The 21,286-nt window shown below is 35.6% G+C and overlaps 2 protein-coding genes across 2 annotated transcripts in view; one reads left to right on the forward strand and one right to left on the reverse strand.

Annotated features, from left to right (window-relative positions):
- Positions 1–16,256, forward strand: part of LOC111050826 (zinc finger protein 593 homolog) — a 30,794-nt gene extending 14,538 nt beyond the window's left edge. The window contains exon 3 of the mRNA XM_022337189.2: positions 15,958–16,256. Within this exon, the coding sequence (XP_022192881.2) occupies positions 15,958–16,198 (241 nt within the window). The 3' untranslated portion in view covers positions 16,199–16,256. The remainder of the gene's footprint in view (positions 1–15,957) is intronic.
- Positions 16,257–16,334: 78 nt separating this feature from the next.
- Positions 16,335–21,286, reverse strand: part of LOC111050835 (alpha- and gamma-adaptin-binding protein p34) — a 36,850-nt gene continuing 31,898 nt past the window's right edge. Inside the window, exon 6 of the mRNA XM_022337202.2 lies at positions 16,335–19,467. Coding sequence (XP_022192894.1) covers positions 19,268–19,467 — 200 coding nt within the window. The 3' untranslated portion in view covers positions 16,335–19,267. The remainder of the gene's footprint in view (positions 19,468–21,286) is intronic.

A 21,286-nucleotide genomic window follows, 5' to 3' on the forward strand; every position in this document is an offset into this window, starting at 1 on the left:
AATTAAAGCGTCAAGTGTTCCGTCACCGAGCCGGCTCCGGAGTTTATTACACATGTAACCTGCAGCAGAGAATACCCTCTCGGACTCCACACTGGTAGGAGGTATTGTTAAAAGATATTTGTAAACCAGCTCCAGATGATGTCCTTTCACTCCACCATTTTCGAAGAGGCTCATTTCTTTTCTCAACGTAGCATCTAAATTTTTATTCTGCGTTTCGGGATTAGCAGATATCATGCTCTTTTCAATCTTCGCTTCAAGAACAGATTTCAACATCGTAGTTGATAATTTCAATCTTTTCTCGGTCGATTCTTCATTTCGTTCTTGTTCACGTCTGTATTCAGCATCATTGTGCTCCGTCTCTGAATATTTTTTTTCGAGCTTCAATCTTTCAATACAATTTACAATCTGATTACGGATAGTCTTCTGTGTTGGAGTTGGGAAATTTTGTTCAATGAACTCAGATTCTACTTCATTTTTTTTGCGGATTCTGAAGATATTTGAGTACACCAGACAATTCTACCTTACGTCTCTGTGCTACACGTTTCTGGAGAGCAATTTTCATTTTCTCTGAGAACCCTGTAGAAGAACAATCGGCTTCCAAATACGAAAACATGAACTTCATTGCTGCATTAGCAGTTATCAAATTGGCATCTTGCCTACAAAGAGCCTCAACAGTCAATTTGATCGGTGTGAGAACTTTAACAACTTCATGGATTACAGTGAACTCATCTTCAGTCAATTCAATACTTCTATTGAGATCAATCAATGCTTTTTTATGGATGTTTTCAGGTGAACAAATCGTTCCAACATCGTCAACATCGAGTTCCACCGAGTTTTTACATCCAATAGTAGAGTGAGCTCTTTTCCTTCTTCTTCCCTAACATACTTTTGGAGAACTGTTTCATTTTTTGTTGGTGATCTTTTAAAGAATTTCACGATTTTACGAACTTTTGATATAATTGTATTGAGATTAAGATCAATTGTAATCTCAGCTGGACCGTCCGTATTTTCCTCTAAAAATGAAGACATTTCTGAGGAACGAATTTCAGTCTCTACTTGATCATAATCTTCTTCTTCTTCTTCTGACTCTGCATTTTCTGATTTTTCTTCATTTTGATTTTTCATAGAACGATCCTTTTCATAAAGAACATCGCAAACTGCTAGATGAATACCATGTGCAAAACACAGTTGATGTTCTGCATTGATTAGTTTTCCTACTCTGAGCATGACATTTGGGCCATCAGTAACAATAGCGACAATATCACTTTTCAATGACAGATGATACCTCTCCAGGAACACTTTAAGATGTTGCACGCAAGCTTCTGCAGTCAATGACCCTTTAATTTTCAACATTCCCAAGCTCCAGTTCTTACTAAGTCCATGAACATTGACATTCATATAACGTTTGTTGTTGGTTGATGTCCATTCATCGAATGATAAGCTGAACCTTTCACCAGATAATTTAAAGTCATTAATGCTTCTCATAACATCATTCCTTATCTTATCACTGAAGCCCACTACTCTATTCCTAATTGTAATGTGTGACGATGGTAAGTCCTTGTACCCCTTTGCGATGAGAAGAGTTCTCAAGTCTTGAGAAGTGATGAAGACACTGAATGGTAGACCATCTAAAGCTGTCATACGAGCCAAAACCTCATCCAAGGAGTCTTTTCCACTGCTGAAGTAGTCTTCAATTTTCCTTTTATTCTTGTCTTCACGTTTCGTGGGTTGACAGAAAGAAGAGACAGAAGTAGCAGCACTAGCTTGGTTTAATACTTTTTTATTATGCTTACTTAGCAAATGCGTGTGAAGACCTTTAGTTGATCCACCCAGAGTCTTGAGAACTGCCTTACACGATTTGCACTGAACACTTTTTCCGTCCTTGGAAGTTAGAAAACTATTCCAAACTGATGACTCATCAGAGTCTTTTTTATGTACAACAAAAACATTTGTATCCTCCATCAGGACGGGATAGAGTTCACACTTTTATCACTTCAAATTGAAATAATATCACTAGAAATAATTATAGGCTATTAATAATAAAATAGAATACTTTTTGTAAGACCGGAAATGAGGAAATTTATTAATAAGACCGTTAGCGCGATACCGACCGAACAACGCGAAAGCTGAAGCACTACTGAATTAAATTAAGTAGAGCCAACTATATAAACTTCAACTAGATATTCTACTTATGATAGAAAAAGAGAAGAGGAATAATTAGACAGAAAGTGAATAGTTACTGCTTGTTTATTTCTGATTTCTGAATTATTTACAGAGTTCTAAGTGCATTTCAAGGAAATGATATTTACGCTATTGCAAATATTGCGCCGTCTAGACTGGTAATTTTGGTGCTGTGTAAACAGAAACAATCGTAAAAACATAACAACCAATTAACAACCATTCTGCGAATAATGTGAACCGATAATGCGAATTCTATTCAGCCAGTACAGAGTACAGTATATGTATATTATGTTTATGTGTATACAACTGTAGACTGTGCCTGTAGAATGAATTAGTCAAACACTTAAAAAATAAATTAGTTATGAAAAACACATATTCATCACCGTAAATGTGATTCTATATTGAATTGTTTTTGGAAAAACACAATAATTCACAATTTCAGGTTTTCCAATCCCGAAAATCCCGGGATTGAGGCTGAAAAATCCCGGGATAGTTAGGTATCAAAAATGGACCGGGATCCCGGGATTCGGGATTCGGGATCCCGGGATTGACATCCCTACATAAGATGCATTGCAGGACTCAAATTCAACGAGTCATGTAGAGATGCTTTCAAGAAACTTAGCGTCCCAACCCTTGCTAGTATGTATATTTATGTAAATCTAATTTACATGAAGGAAAATGAAGATAACTTTATGAAACAGCAAGAAAATCATGATCACAACACAAGAAATAAATTTGACTTGATAAAACCTTCTATAAGGCTGCACAAGACTTATAAAAGCCATAAATACCAGCAGGTTATTCTTTTCAATAAACTTCCTTAACATTTAGAAGTCTTCCAAGCAGCAAATTCAAGAGAATAGTAAAAGAACTGCTGAGACGTAACGCATTCTATACAATAGAGGAATATCTCGATAGTCAAATATTGCAATGTTAAATTTACACATGTTAACTTTAAAATGAGAATGAACTACTCACCTTGTTTTGCCGCTTGTACGGAATAACTTATTGTCGCGACTAATTTAAGACATTTTCTCATGGCATGACTGTACCTATTATAGCCTATTTATTTTTTATTTGTAGTTTTTAACTTGACACGATCCATATATATTATGTTATATTTGTTGATCAATAAACAATTCTATTCTATTCTATCAGTGTAGACTGTCTCTTATCCATGGCCATTCGAATGTCATCTGAGACACAGAGCAAAGCTGATGTGGTGCTGTGTCCTCCTCGGAATCCAGACTGATGTTCGCTGATGATTCCTTTCCGAGTAATATAGCCACTCATTTGCTTATGAGCAAGCCTCTCCTGACCCTTAGACAAGACAGTCAGTATGCCGACCGGCCGATAATCAGAAGGAGAAGTGGGATCAGGAACTTTGTTGAATGGAATGATCATGGAAAATTTGAATGCAGATGGGAAGCTGGAGGTCATAAATGAAGTATTTTATAAATTTGTGATGAACGGAAAAATAAGAGGCAGAATTAGTTTTGAATCATATGGAGAAAAACAATAAGATGAACTTCTATATAATAATATAAATAAGGCGAAAAATATACCATAATAATGATGAAATAAAATGAGTTCAAACTAGATGATTATAGTTTATCACTCACCATTATTCATTCAGAGCATTTCAACCATATAAGCCATATGAGCACAAACATCATAATCAGTTCGATTCCCTGCAGATATGATGAACCTCACCTGAACGATGACATAGAATTCATCAATGCCTCAATCACAAACAGACTCTCCTCGTACATTGGCAAATTGAATGTTGTATACGGTGATTTCAATGATAAATTGCACAGGTATCACTTTAGTAAAGGAGGTTTACACTATGGGAAAAAAGGAAAGCGCTTATTAGGGAAATTATTCAGTGAACTTGTAATCGGTAAAAGTCAATCAAAACGCCAATTAAAAGAGGTAATGGAAAACTGTGACGATGGAAATGCGATAGTCCCCGACCCTGATTACCAGTACTCCATAACAACAGCCTCGACCCCTTTGGCTGAAGAGCCTCCCGGCATTGATCTTGGGGAGACGGCTGGCGCCCTTCATCTTGGAGACGAGACTCCCCACCGGATGGACGACGGTGATCACAACATCTCATCACAGTCACCTCACGATCAGTTGGTATCTTCTGTCTTACCTGTCCATAATAATTCAGGAACTGAATTTTCATCTGTGGAGCGTGATATTTCCACCAATTCAATAAGAAATGTTAATTTAAACTGAGAATTACTGACAAAGAGAGTAACTCTGCTTATAGACTTGTACATAATGATCTATGTAACTTAGACTATGACAAAAATAATTGTAGTAGAAATAATTTAGATATAAGCTCGACTAATTTTAATATGGAGGTTGGTCAGTCCACTGTGTTCAACTTCTTGTCGTGGAATGTTCAGGGGTTAAGTAACAAAATTGACTACATTGAGACTCTTCTAAATGACAATGACACCCATTTTGTGATGATAAGCGAGCATTGGTTAAAAAAGGATGAATTAAATTTCGTAAAAATAGAAAATTTTCAATTAGGTTCTTATTTTTGCAGATCAAATAGGATTCATGGTGGTGCTGCTATATTTGTAAATGATAAGTTTGAACCTAGGGAGATGCAGAGGGTGAAAGATTTGTCCGTTGAAATGATCTGTGAGTCTTGTAAAATTAAAATACCAGCATTGAGTGTAATAGTTGTTTCCATTTATAGACCGAGCAGCGCTTTGTCAAGTAACTTCTCCGAATTTCTGGACATATTGCATGAAATATTAAATTACCTATGTACTTTCAACTGTCATATAATTTTGGGCGCAGATTTCAATGTTGATTTCAACGTAGCAAACAAGTACAGAGATGATCTTTTAAATTTATTGGCCAGTTTTAACTTAAGAATCATAACGAAAGAGACGACACGACCAAACTTACATACAGGTGGTTCATGTATAGATAACATTGTCACTGATATTCATCACACTAGGTGGGAAAGTAAAATTGTTTATACTGCTCTCTCCGATCACTTGGCTCTAACCCTTAAAGTGAGAATTAATAATAAATCCGGTGCCAAAAAGAAACAAGGAATACACCTATCAAGAATGGTTAGCGATTATGGAACGTGCATATTTGTAGCATCAATTCGACGTATAAATTGGATAGCCGTTTATGAATTGGTAGACATTGAAAAGAAAGTTGACAAGTTCTACAGTCTTTTCTTGAGGGCTGTGGACACAGCGTATCCATTGCTACAGAAGAGGACAGGTTCAAGGGCAGCCAAAAATAAATGGTACACACCTGAATTAAGAAATTTGAAATTTAAATCTGAGCAGCTATTTCATAAATTTAGGACACTTAGAACCGATAATATCAAGGTAGAATACAACAGACTTAGAAGACAATACAGATCAGAAATGAAGCTAGCTAAACTCAATTACAATAGTAAATGTATACAAGAAAGTAAAAATAAAATTAAAGCTGCATGGGAAGTAGTTAATAGGCATCTTGGTAGGAATAGTTCTTCATTAAATAGTTCCTGTAAGTTGTCCGGTGATGAAATAAACAGATTCTTCTTAGATAGAATAGAAGCCCAGAACAAAAACATTCCTAAGAGTACTTTCGACTCCAATTACTACTTATCAGAAGTGCCAAAGCCAGAATCAAAGTTCATCTTTGAGCATTTCACCGTGGAAGAAGTTTTTGACACAATTCACTGAATGAATAACAGCAACTGTCTGGATGTGAATGGCCTTAACTCTTCAATACTGAAAACGGCTGCTTCCGAAATCTCAGAAGTTCTAGCCCACATTTTCAACCAGTGTCTGGACATGGGGATTTTCCCTGACAAACTGAAAAGGGTGAAGATGATCCCTGTATTCAAGAAGGGTGATAAGTCTGACATAGAGAATTACCGACCTATTTGTATAATACAAATAATTTCTAAATTATTTGAGATGCTGCTCCACAAACAATTGGTAGGTTATTTCGAAAAAAACAGTATACTGACAGAAAGCCAATATGGTTTTCGTAAGAACCTGAGTACTTGTGACACTGTTTTGAAGCTTGTTCAGGATGCTATTGAAAAGTTGGAGCATAATAGACGTGTCAACCTTAGAGCCTATGATCAATCCAAAGCATTTGAGTCAGTAGAATATACATTACATATATATTTTTCATATATTTTCAATAATATAACAATATTCAGTGTTTACAAAAATGATACCTCACTATATAATATATGTGTCGAGGTTATCATCAAATTAATACTAATTTATGCTACAACAGATAATACAAAAATTCCAAAAAACTAAAACTATATCTATTACCCTAAGCATCACCTAGTACAAAGATACTAAACCGAGGTATTATTTTCTACATATAAACTACCTTATTTAAAAAGAATACTGCTAAAATCTAAATCCTACTTACTATTAGTTCCTCACTACTTTGTATCCCAATACTGAATAACCAATGTCTAATTTTCCTTTTGAACCTATTGAAATTTTCCTCTCCTTTGATTTCTAATGGTATTCTATTAGATATTTTAGGCCCTAAATATCCTAGTGATCTTTGCCCAAACGCTGTATTCATTCTTGGTACTTCTTGATTGTAACGTTCTCTTATTCTAGTATTATGGCTATGATTTATGATATGGTTCCTATTTTGATGTTTTTTCATATACCCTAATAACAACAATATACAATTGCCTAACGCTGAGTACTCTATTTTCTATAAATAATTCTACAGTTGAAAACTGGATTTCCCTGTTTCCCATTATTTTCAAAATGCGTTTTTGAGTTTTAAATAATGGATCTATAAAACTGAAGTTAGCTGCACCCCAAACTAACAGACCGTACCTTAAAAGAGATTCAACTAATGTTAAGTATACAGTTTTTAACATTTCTTTGTCTATGATACGCCTTAATTGATAGAATTTGTATATAAGCTTCCCTATTTTGGCAGTTGTATATGTTATGTGTTTGTTCCATTTCAATGAATCATCTACTATTATTCCTAAATACTTTATATTGTCAGAGCGTTCTATTAGTGGGCAATTACAATTATTGTTACAATTTCTATCACAATTATGGAGCTTCATTGTTGTCATGTGTGGTTTTGTGCTATTTGTTAATGAAAAAGCTAAAAATTTTGTTTTTTCTGAATTCAATGACAATAAGTTATTTCTTAACCAACTAGTGATTTTTGTGAGTTCTATCTCTGCTGTTTGGAACACTTCTTCCCAGTTTTTTCCTTGAAAAAGGAGTGCTGTATCGTCAGCAAAGGCTATAACTCTACCTGAATTTGAATGGAGCACAACTCATTTGCAAAGATCGAATACAAAATTGGTCCTAAAACTGTTCCTTGAGGTATTCCAAACTTCATGGAACCCTCTGCACTCATATGGTTCTCAACCTTTGTTTTTTGCTGTCGATTGCTGAGGTAGGATCTGAACCATTCAAGTGGCACTCCTCTTATACCTATTGCCTCAAGCTTTTTTATTAATAAGTCATGGGAAACAGAGTCGAAGGCCTTTGCTAAATCTAAAAATACTGCTAGACATTTATTCTTTTCTTCTAAATTGCTAGTTACAAATTTTGATAATTCTAGTACAGCTAATTCTGTACTTATACCTTTGCGGAAGCCAAATTGGTTAGGAGAAAGAATATTATTAATTTCTAAAAAGCTTATTAATCTTGATTTAACTAGTTTTTCTAAAATTTTTGATACATTGCTAATCAGTGAAATAGGTCTATAATTACTAATAATTAGTTTATCGCCTGCTTTATGTATAGGTCTGACACAGATTTGCTTCATTGCTCTTGGAAAAGTACCATATAACAAGCTCAGATTAAAATATGAGTTAAAGGCTTAGAAATTAAATCTTTTATTCCTTTCAAGGTCCTGTTATCTAATCCATCTAGGCCTGGTGCACTATTGATGTGTAAAGAATCAATTGTGTTTATTATTTCCTTTTCATCTATGGGGAAAAGAAACATATTATTCTGTACATGCAATTCTGGTACATTATCTGCTATAATTTCGTTAATATTTTTATTCAGAGTCTCAGATATTTTGTTAGCCATACTCTCTCCAATATTAACAAAGAAATTATTTACATGACTCAATAGTTCTCTAGGATTATCTTTCAGTGTGACTATGTCACCATTAATTTTCAAAGCATTCAGTTGTATATCCTTTTTCTGATCTGAATCTGTAGCATCCTTGATTATTTTCCATGTCTTCCTTACATCATTGTTTGCTTCATTTAGTTGCATCTTGAAATAATTTTCTTTTGTAGTTTGGATGAGTGACGTCAGTGTATTTCTGTATCTTCGGTAGTAGTTAGCGAGTTCTCCGTTCTCTGGGTCCAGCTTCCTTCTTCTATTTAGAGAATCCCTTGTTCTTATAGCTGAGATAAGTCCTCGTGTTATCCATGGTTTTATGCTCTTGATCCTCTTCTTTTGTCTGTAATGATGTGTATTGCTCTCCATATGTTTTTGTAGAATTTCTAGGAACTTTTCGTAAGCTGAGTCTGTGTTATTTGACTCAAAAACCTCCGTCCATTGTTCCACTCGCAGTCCTCTCCTCAAGCCGTTCAAGTTGACAGATTTACAGTTAGTTGAGAGTTGACAGTTAGTTGAGCTCTGTTCATCCCCATTTGTTTTGTCTAACTGATGTTCTTCCAGTCCAAGAATTGTAATGAAGTGGTCTGTGATACTCGAGTGATACACGATTGGATGGATTTTACTTTTACAGTTGGTCAACATATGATCCAAACAAGAAGACGTTCCCGCTGTTACTCTGGTAGCCTTTTTAATGCAGTTCTTCAAACCGTGTTCACTCAATAAGTCGTAATAATCATCAAGTTGATAATGCTGATGTGGCTGTAGCGTATTAATGTTGAAGTCTCCTGCGCAAATAATAAGTTGACCTCTCAGTCTACCAAGCACTGTTTCAAAGTCCTCTAAAAACTCTGTTATGCTGGCGTAGGAAGGTGATCTGTACACTGCTAATATATATAGTATCTTAGCGAACAAACTCTCATACTATGGCCTTGAAAACGCGGCAGTAAACCTCATTCATTCATACCTAACCAATAGACTGCAGTTTGTTTGTAGAGATGGTAAATTTTCAAGTGGTGAAGTCGTTAAGTTTGGTGTGCCACAAGGATCCATACTTGGGCCACTTTTATTTATCATCTACATAAATGACTTACCAAGTTTGATAAGCAATTGTCACATTGACAACCAACCCTACCTTTTTGCTGACGATCTAGGTCTAATAGTGAATGGTTCTGATAAACAAAGTGTTGATACAGTGGTTGAAGCAAGCACATTGGCTATAAGAGATTGGTGTGCATCAAACAGTTTAAGCTTGAACCTACAAAAAACCAACGACCTTCAGTTCAGCTTCAACACCAGGTCCACCGACATAGGCTATCTAAAGTTCTTGGGTTTTATGCTAGACACTAATTTAAATTGGAAGTGCCATATAACATACATAGCTGGGAAGCTGAGCAAAGGTTTATTTGTATTGCGCAGGCTGAGACATATTGTTAGACATGATGTTCTTATGAGTGTGTATTATGCTCATATCTTTAGTCATCTAGCTTATGGCATACAATTGTGGGGAAACTGTTCCACAATTATCACACTTTTCAGACTGCAGAAGAGGGCTGTAAGAATTATCTGTAAGGAACCACCCCGAGCTTCATGTAGAGCGCTATTCCGTAGATTAAGGTTATTGACTCTGCCTTCACTTTATGTGTTTTCATGTTGTTTATATGTTAAAAAGCACCTGAGTAGTTTTAGATTAAATGGTGATATCCATAGTTACCCCACAAGAAGCAGTCTTAATGTTAGAATTGAGAGTAATCAATATACAAGCTCTCAGAAAAATTGGAAATACATGTCGGTAAAGCTATTCAATGAACTTGATGTTGACGTTCGAACGATGAACGTTCCACAATTCAAGACTCACTTGAGGGATTTGCTAATAGAAAGGTGCCTGTATACTGTGAGAGAGTTTTTTGTCTGACCAAAGCTAACTGTGATATATTGTAAATTGTGTTAGGCGTCTAAGTGTCTGCTATTATTATATTGTATTATTTTACTGTTTACTAATTGTATTGTCGGTCTTTGTATAATCTGTTGTAGAAAATGACGTTGTTTGTAACATTTTTATGTTCCTTGACAATAAATGATTGATTGATTGATATACTATGCTTATTACTGTTTTGGTGTGCTTATACTATGTCAGTTTAGTCCATCAACTGTCTGCTCCCATCCGCCAGACAGGACATTACCATTCTCCCTCCAGATCACGCATCCGTCAGTGGTCCATACATTTCGCACTCCAACCCTCCTGGCTACGCTGCGATAGAAGTCGTTGCGCCTCTGTGTCAGGTCCTCGCGTATCGTCAATCCCGTCCCTTTCAATTTGCGCCGATCGGTCAGGACGACTCTTTTCGGCTGTTTTCCACTCACTGGTGGATGATGATGAGGAGGAGCGGGGTCGAGGCGCTCTAGCCGGGCTTCTGTTACCTTGAGCCTTATCTTTGCCGGATAGCTGCTTGCTTCGCGTTCCTTGAGAAATCATGTCGAACAACAAAATTATATTCACGTATTTCACAAAAACTATCGTTCGTATCAAATCGAAACTTCGTGATCACAAGCAAATTTACTTCTATTAACTTTATGCCAAATATCAATATCCAAAGCCAAATATCTAAACTGAGTTATCTTCGAATAAACAGGAGCCCGAAACAGTACGTCAGGCCGTTCTCATTCTTATCTCATGTCCCCTTCTATTCCCCTGTATCCTCTTAAGAAAGAGGATAGGAAAGATGTTGAAAATTATCGCCATGTTGCGCTGCTGACTGTTTTCTATAAGATTTTTGAAAGGGCTGCTTTTAATCAGATTACTAGATTTTTGGAAAGTAACTCCATACTTAATGAGAAACAGTATGGTTTTCGAAAGGGTTTCTCAACAAAGTCCGCAATTTTTGATGTGGTAATGAGCATGTTGAGGTCGCTGGATGGGTCTCAGAGTGCCATTAGCCTCTTCTGTTTCCTCTCCCGGGCCTTCGACATGTTCGATCATGAATTATTGTTACTGAATAAGTTAGAATTTTATGGATTTACGGGAAAAGCAGCCAGGTTTTTTAATTCATATTTCTCTGGAAAATTTCAGGCAGTCAGTTTGACTGACAAACGGAAGTGGCGGGGTAGAGACATCTGATTGGAAAATAAATCTATTTGGGGTTCCTCAGGGGTCGATTTTTTCAATATTTTTATCAATGACCTGCCTCGTAGTATTGGCTCTGACTCTTTCTCTATGCAGATGATACCACTGTGATTGTGAAGGGTAAAGATGATGATGATGATGATGATGATGATGAAGTCCAGCGAAAATCAGTGCAGGCTCTTAACCACCTTAGCCATTGGTTCAGCTGTAATCTTTTAAAATTAAATTTGAAGAAAATCCATCATTTCAAATTTTCTACTGGGGGCTCTGGAAGTTTTGTACATACTCTTTACTCAGTAACAGGAGAGGAATTTTGTGCTGCTGAGATGATTAGATTTCTTGGTGTTGACCTGCAGGGAAATTTTAAGTTAGATAGCAGTGTAAAAGCATTGTATGTGAAATCGTCTCGTGCTATACGAACTAGTGGCAAATAGAGAAACAGCACTAACTGTCTATCATGGCTATTTTATGTCATCAGATACAGTATCTTATTCTGGGGTAGCAGCCAAACAAACAATCAGAATATGTTTCGTAAGCAAAAGAAAGCAATCAGAATTATGATGGAGCCGAATCTAGGGTTTCATGTAGGCAAATTTTCAAAAAACTCAGCCTTTTATTTTTTGGATATTGCATCTTTTGTTTACAGTAATAACCAGAAATTCATGGAGGATAGCATTTCACACAGATACCCCACAAGACATAGAATGGTTACCCTGCCGTACCCCACTCATAGACTGTATGATAATATACATGAAACCCTATACATATATTTGTCATGTCGTACACTGTTTGAGCTGTTCTCATCAAATGCGGTTTAATACAACAAAATAACAAAAAAAAAAATTAATTTACATTAAGTTGTTGCACTAACATTCAAATCAAATCAAAATCATTTATTTGCCAATTATAATGATAACAATAATGAATAAAACAAATACTTCATACTTATACAGAATAAAAATAAAATTTTAACTTAAAATTTAATTGGCGTTGCCAGCAAAACCTAAGTTTGTGTGCTAGCAACGAGTACCAAAAGATTTCATTTAATTTAACATAAACATAAAAGATGATTAAACATTTTATTTGAATGGTAGTAATAATAAATAAATAAGTTGAATAATAATAATTGTAGTAATATAATATCTGAAAAAATATAACTTAGTGAAAATAATATCAAAGGAAAAAGTTTTTTTAAATAAAGTAGATTCTAACTATACATGAGGCGAAAAACATTGTTACTTCTGATCCATCTCTCTATATTTTTAATGGCTGATTTATTAAATCTATCTGAGATTAATTGGTCTGGCAAAATATTCATCAATCTATTACTCATGTATATGAACTGCCTGCGGCATACTGTTAAATTTGTTCTAGGAATGCGGTAATGAGATGATGAACGGAAATTATACGACGGAATGTTAGTTTCAAAGAAATTTTTATACTTATGAACGGCTAGAATTAAGTTTTTCACGTAAAGTTGTCTCACTGTTAAAACTGGGAACTCTGCAAAAAGGCTATGGCTGGGATATCGTCTTGGTCTTCCAAGTGCAGCTTTTAAAATATATCTTTGAATTACGGAGATTTTATTAAAATGGATGTCCAATGCTCCACCCCATACCCTAATACCATATTGCAATATGGACTGGGCATATGCTGAATAAGCCATCTTTATTATAGTTGGGTCATTGAGCTCATTCAATCTATGGAATTTGTGAATTATGTGTTTTATTTTCTTACACATTTTATTTATATGTGCATTCCATTTAAGATGAGAGTCTACAAAGACTCCTAGATATTTAATTTCTTTCACGTTTTTTAATGAGTGACAATCACAATCTCCATCACCAGTCCGCAATCTTTCCCGTTCAAGACAGATTGAAGAGTGTATTCTGATACCAGTATTCAGAATATCTCTGGAGAGAGAGCTCTTTGCTGGTGAGAATACCATATATACACTCTTATTGGCATTCAGTGTAAGAATGTGTCGTTCAAGCCATGATTTAACACGTGTGAGACCAGACTCTGCCAAGCGCTTAGCTTCATCCCAGCTTGAACCAGTAAAGACCAATGCCGTGTCATCAGCAAAAGAGATCGAATGACAACCAGCTATATCAAGTCTCAATAGGTCATTAATATAGAGGAGAAATAGAATTGGTGACAGAACCGTTCCCTGTGGAAGGCCGAACTCAGTTAAAGTTAGTTTACTTGTTTTTCCATCTATAGTCAGAATTTGTGATCTGTCTTTCATTAATTCTCAAAAAATTTCAAAACTGTGCCACGAAAACCTATACCCTCCAACTTTCTCAAGAGAAAGATGTGAGGAATAGTATCAAAGGCCTTGGCTAAGTCCAAACATTATCTTATACGGATGGAATTTCAGGTCCGAATGAAGAATTTGTCGTACACTTTGATCAGAAATGGTTAGAAAAACTGCATGTTTTGCTGCTGAACGTCGTGGAGACCATGCATGTAACAGCTACTCTTACCGCGTTAATGTTTTAAGGCGTTTTCACAGTCCGTTTCCATCCTGTTGGTTTCGTTTTTAAAGCAGACACTGTGTTCCTAAAATTCTTTACCCACAACAAGATACTACTGGGAATAGGCGCGTGTCGATTTAAATTGAAATGTCTGCGAAATAAACGCTGTGTTAAGAAAACTGAGTAATTATTTTTAAAATAAGCTTCAATCACAAACGCTCGATGTTCACTTGACCACGACATACTGGCTACTGAAATGGCAAGAATAGACCTGTCGATGTACATTCTCGCCTTTCAATGACAGTGTTGCCAACATAACAATTACTACAAAATCGTCAGTTCGATATGCCGGTCCCTATATAATTCGAAATACCTCTGGGCGTGATTTTGTGCTCTAAAATCTGATACCAGGTAGAACACAATTTTCGACTTTGCAGCTTTGTTTGCTCCAGTTAGGAGGTAAACATTATCAAAAATCCCCATCCCCTCCTCTTGTGTTAAAGGGATGATGGTGATTTAAAAGTTGAATTTTTCAGTTTGTTGCTTATATCTTGGAGGAAATGCATTCAACCGTCATGACCAACCATTTAAAAATAGAGCTTCATAAATTCTTGAAAATTTTTTAGAGTGGAGTTTTGTGATATTTCCAACAGTTTTCGAGACATTTTTTCTTGAAAGTGTGGAAATAACAGGTTTTAATAAAATTTTAAGCTCTTTCAGGGCTTTTAACTCCCCAACAATGCATCTTAGAAATATGAATGCTCATCGTTCATTTGTAGAGCATTGAATTCTCTTTTTTCTTATCTTGAGCTTCAATTTTGTATAGAAATGTCCGTAAGATGTTTAATTTTAGAGTTATATGCGAGAAATAGAAGCCTTCTTATCACGAACGTGGCTAGGAAGGCAACATACCAATGACACTTGAATCACCTAGCACCAAAACTCCACAATTTACTTCCTGTACACATCAAGATAATAGAAAACTCAAGAAAATTTAAATGCGAAGTTGAAAACTGGATCACAACAATTGGAAAACATAATATAGAAAACATTCGAGCAACATGTGAGCTCACTTACCCAATGTATTTGCACCCCCACTCTAAATTTAATGTATTAATACTACACCTGCTCTAGAACATGGGTTTCCCATAGTTGAGTAGGTTAATTTCCGAAAAAAATGTAATTTGTATTTTTGAATATTTTGTACATTTTATTGATTAGATTGCTTAATTGTATATTAATGGAAATAAACATTCTTATTATTATTATTTCACGGAACGTATACACGCACTGTGCATATCATGGATCGTAACAACGGAACGGTCTAACCTTGACCACCGGTCTAACGTTGACCACCGCTGCAGCTGGAGTGCTGATCGACTAGCAGCCCCGGGAACGGGTGGCTATGGTATTGGGAGGGGGAGGAGTATGGCTCTCCCAGCCTTCTTCACTAGAAGGAACGGGGGAGGAGAGGTGAAAACACACAATAACCACACACATCACTCAATTCAGGATTCCCGCTTGATTGGCAGAATCCACTGGGTACTTTTGAACAACCCCCACCCCCTTGGCACAGGGGGTAGGGGTGGGGACTTATGATATTTTTATGAGAGAAATAAGTTTATATAATAATGGTAAAGGTAGGATTCAGCCTTGAACCACATCCATACAATGACACCGGCTTATAACAAATAACGTGGAATTGGATGGCAATGCAATTTTTATTAATTTGTTTTTTATTCCTTTTTTTAAGCTCATGCTTTCGTCAATACTCACTCTTTTAAATTGAGTAAACAATTCAAAAATAATAAATTGTATAAATTTTAACTGTTATGATAATCTCAGTCTTGCTTTCTACAGACATAGGTTGGAATTCTAATGCAAACCCTGTCATTTTTTGGCATAAATATTTGATTTAGTATTATCCTTGCACTATCCTTGTAGGGAATTTGTATTATTGTACTTGATGAATTATTTTTTTATCAATTCAGAATTCTTTTATCATTTTGTAAATTGTTAGCTTGAAATTCATATTTTGTTGTTTTTTCAGGCGTTATTTTATCAGTGATGAAGCGATGAACGATCATTTTAGAACGAAGGTTCATAAGAGGCGCTTGAAAGCACTAGAACTGGAGCCGTATTCAATAGAAGAATCGGAGAGAGCCGCTGGTATGGGCAGTTACATCGCACCCAAGAAAAGAAAAATGGAAACTCAGCCTTTGAAGAGTGAACAGTCGGCCGTCAATAAAAGTGATGATGGTGATGATGTCATGAAAGACATCACCAAATAATGCCATTAAATTTTATTTGAGATATGAAGTAAATAAAGGGTTGAGTCAAGCAAATTGAGTTGTCTTTTTAGGTAAACCGGATTCAGAAGCCAGCATTCAAATCCAATTTTAGGGAACAATAGTAATAAACAAAGGGTTAAGCCTCTAATGAATTATTTATTAACAACATTATATACAATACTTCAACATAATAGATACGTAATTTACACAGGAAGAATGAGATATAATACAGATTACAGATAAAAAATTGCACATCTAAAGTAGTAAAGTTACAATAATAGTTATGCTATTATTATCAAGTAATAAAGACTAATTTTAATTGTCACAGCCATTGATTTAGTATAACATTTTGAGACATTCTAAATGTTTTATTAAATCAAAGGTTATACAATTTCAATATTTTTTATTTATATTATGATATTCAATATCTACCACAACACGGAAAGAAAGACGAAATACTCATTCTAGGAAGGTTACATTTACATAAAACTTGATAGTTTAAATGGCACTCCATTTTAATGATATGATGCAAATGCTGTTTATTTGATTTTATTCACTCACTTTTATTTGTTAAAATCCAATTTTACTTCTTGATTTACTCAATTTTATTGGAATGAACTGGCGAGTACAGTTTAAATGTACACTTCTGCACAGTTAAACTTAACATTGAAGTGACGTCGATACCATAATGCACTGATAATAAGCCATGAACATCAAAACTGGAGTTCTGCGTAAATGAACCTATCCAATAAAAAAAAATGTGAAGTGTTTCTATTTCATTGTATAACAATCAAAAATATTTTTATGGAACAGTTTTTAATTTCGTAACGTTATTTTTAGCTGTTTTCACCCTTAGGTTAGAGCCAGAGAGGCATCAAACTTCGGCAGATTTTTTCAGCAGAATGCCGCACCAAAATAGGAGAAATGAGATAGTGAACAGACGCACTTCCTGGAAGTTTTTTCTGCTGCTAAATTATTGTTACTGCCGGAACGTGACCACACAAGCTGCTTAGTGTAGCTGAAGTCCGCATTTACAACATTTCTACCGCTGCAATTTTCCGCAATACTGACGCGAGTTTAGTAGAACTGCCCGACTCGCTCTAACTTTACCCAAATCATATACACGACTAACAGCAAGTTCTATGTTGGATCACAGACAAGAACGATTCAACAGGCTTGAACCTGCAGTTGGATAAACACAAGTAGGGTAGACTTGAACCTTGCAATGATCAGAATCAACGGAGCAATCATTGGGATATTTACAACAGGAGATATACAGTATTAATAACAGTTTGCTATTGATGCATGCTAAGCCAGACCAGGTTTTCGTCTAATTTTGTTAGGTTGGTATAGATTGTTCAATCAAACATGAGAAAAAGCAAGGTCTCCATAAGACAAATGCTATTTCAAGATTTTTCTTGTAACTTGACCATCTACAGTAAGTTGAGGATGGTTTTCAAACAATATTATATACTGCCAATTCTCTTACATGGCTGGGATCTCAATTCCAGGAATAGAGTCCCTCACCACAGAATTCAATACAGAATGGAAAGTCAGCTAGTATCTTGACGCCAAAATCCGCCATCTTGAAAGTAAGTTCAGCATTGTAATAGTAGTAGAGATGGTACGTTCGGTTCACTTTACTAATCCGGGCCAATCGGTCTCGTTCACTGCCGCGACCCGTTCAAGACCCGGATAGCGGTAATTGTAATTTCTAACAAGATGGCGCAGTCACGTGACGTGATCTTGGTGCACTCAAGTCTTGGTGTCATGTAAAATGCAGTTTCGATTGATACTTTCCATTCTGTGCCCTCACGAGGCTAAGGGTGTGATCAAATTGAATGCGTATATATGTGCAAGTACAAACTTGTTTATGCATAACCAAGAGTGCAGATTAAAAACAAAACCTGGAAAGAGTTTGCACTTGCTGGTTGCGCTCAGTGTAAGCAGCTACATGCAAGTCAAAACGTGTGTCGATGGCATTTTTCAAATTTTGTTTTTCGGCTCAGGTATGATCTGACGTGCACTTTCAACGTCTCTGTACATATGAGAATGTGCGGTTTCTGATGAAGTGTATGTAGACATTATATACATAAATATGTAATTGAAGAAATTACATTGAATATTCAGATTCAAATATTAGACATTGAATGATACGCATTAAATGTGATCACAACCTTTGTTTGCTAAGTTCATATTTGTGCATAAATGCATCCTGCCGTCCTTTATTAAAAAAGAGCCTCAATTTGTCTAGTGTATGAACATTACCTAGAAAAAGATTATTATTTTTGTATAAAGTAGAGAACAATATATTGTATTGATACTAAAATCTATTTGGAAGAAACGTTACTGCCTCTGTGAGAGTCATCTCCTGTTATATTCATCTCAATGAGCGCAACTACTTGAGTTGTCAACTTCTGAACAAGGTGTTCGGAAAGAGGTAAGGGCACGTTCACATGCATTGCCGCAGCTAGCCACAATATGGCATAATGAGTCTTGAGAGGTTTGTTCAAGTTTTATTTTAATATAATATACTAGCGTTATCGCTCGCCTCCAAATTTTAAGTCTCCCAACAGAATTAGACTATTCGGGTTTCCCAGGAATAAGGTTGTTTAAGTTTGATTCGTTTTTAAATGTGCCGCCCAATTCAAGACACAATATAGCCGCTGAATGATTAAATTTTAGACACAATATAGTCGCTCCATGATTAACATTGGTGTCCTGTCTGACCTATAGATCTTGCTTCTGATCTGAAGAAATAAACAGCTGAAGAAGAGCTGTTAACTTCAAACTGACAAAATGACGTCGTTCAAGGAAAGATTTATTTATGCGTTCGAGGAAGAATGCCATTGATTCATATGAAAGTGTTCACACATTGGCAGGCTAATGTAGAAGCATTTCCATAAGTACTAAGAGTATTCATTCTCTCACGGTTAACCGAGGCCAGATAAGCGAAAACGTACACGACCACATAATCTGCCAGGCAAGAATGAATTCTCGAATCTTTGTAACCACAGTCGTGTATTCGACATTTGCGTGAATGTGAAACCATCCTGATTGTGAGGCAGATTACTCGTCATCGGGTAGATCAAGCTCATCACTGTCCCCGCCAATGGCCTTCCAGAAGGCAAGCACCACCTGCTCGGCACAAGCCTTCCGCTGGTCACTGGGCATCGCCTGCACCCTCTCCTTCATGTCGTGCAGCTCACCGAACAGAGTGGCAAAGTCCATTTCGGCATCTGCGCTCCCGCCCCCGCCCAGCAGCTCCTCTGCAACAACATTCACCATCCACGTTCAACAAAATGCTTTTCACATTTTTCATACAGCATTACTCACCAATGTTGAAATAATTCAACTTGTTTGGTTCGTTAATTCTGATTATTTGTTAATTGAATGAGTTGCTTATACTGTTGGTTAGATTCATTTTTGCTGTTTATGAATGCGTTTTGCAAGTTTTATTTTTTTAGTGAGACATGAATAATTTCAACTTTCTGGCGGTTGAATATCATATACAATATGAAAATAAATGATGATAACTGGATAACAATGATTTTTAACATCTGTAGTGATATTCAAATCAGGGAAGAGAGAACGGTTTGCGGGAAGTTTAACTTGTGACATTTATAGACGTTTTTCGATTTGCATACTATCACATTAGAAAATAAAGATGTTTAAATGAAGAATGTTGACAGTTTAGAGTGAATATCGATATAATGATTTGAGAAATCAAATGAGTAAAGGAGAGAGTGGAGATCTATCTTCTTCTTGTAGTTCCTATCCTTTACGGATGTTGGCAAGCAGCTTGGCAAGCCTAATTTTAATGACAAAATAACACTCACTAATCACTTAAAACTGTAAAACAATTATTAATTTTGATATACTTTGATTTTAGAATGATAATATACTATGTTAGCTACAATATTTGTTAATATGAATGAAAAAATAATGGATCTTAATTAAAATCATATTGTTGGTCATGTCAACAAATCAGATGTATGGTGATCAAGTCGATTAATCTATAATTGCCAGATAATAATTCTCGTGAGATCAGCTGATTGATTGCAATAGTTCAACAGCTGAACATAATATTCTATCTCATTCCCACACAGGCACTCGCACCTTCCGTTATCAGCAGACGACGAAATTATCAGCTGTTTTTCCAAGGGTGAATAATTATTATCCTTTTCATGTCCTTAAGCGAGTTTTCCCAGGAATGAGACCATGTGCAATCGAATTTTTATATCAAGAATCTCCTATAGCCTATTGCAAATTTCATCAAAATCGTTAGAGCCGTTTTCGAGATCCGTTGGACATACATAAATAAATAAATACATACATACATAAACGGACAGCATTTAACAGATGTCATTTTTCGTACATAATCAATGTTTTGATTTTTTCCTCTTTATTCCTATTATATTAAGCAAGCGATTTCTGTATGTTTATAGTTTTATATTTGGTTATTTATATCTGGTTATTTATGTTCAACGAATCTCGAAAACGGCTCTAACGATTTTCACGAAATTTGGTTTTATGATATATAAATTCGATTGCACTAGTTCTCATCCCTGGGAAAACTCGCTGAAGGACATGAAAAGGATAACAATTATTCATCCTTGGAAAAACAGATGATAATTTCGTCGTCTGTCGAAACAGAAGATGCGTGTGTGGGAGAGAAACAGAATTATTTCCAGCTGTGTAATCAATCAGCGAGAAGTATTATCTAGAAGTTTTAATCAACTTGATCAAAATAGTCTGATTTGTTGACATGACATGATAATCATTCTAAACTAGAGTATATCATAATTTTCAAAGTTAATCATTATTTTTTAACAATTTTAAGTTATTAGTGAGGGTTATTTTGTTATTCAATTTGGTTTGTAAATAATCTAAATTATAACATCTTTTGTTTTCAAATGTTTGGACTGAAAATTGAACCTGAATTCAAGTGTATGGAACATAACCTACTTTCTGGACTATTTATAGAGTATAAATCAAAATTCGGGGAAGAAACAGTTTTGGGCTGAGCCTGTTAGTCCTTTCTCAATCATTTTAAAGAATTGTGTTCGGTTTATCAATAGTCAATAA

This window comes from Nilaparvata lugens, chromosome 2, assembly GCF_014356525.2.
Source record: "Nilaparvata lugens isolate BPH chromosome 2, ASM1435652v1, whole genome shotgun sequence".
Classification (NCBI taxonomy): domain Eukaryota; kingdom Metazoa; phylum Arthropoda; class Insecta; order Hemiptera; family Delphacidae; genus Nilaparvata; species Nilaparvata lugens.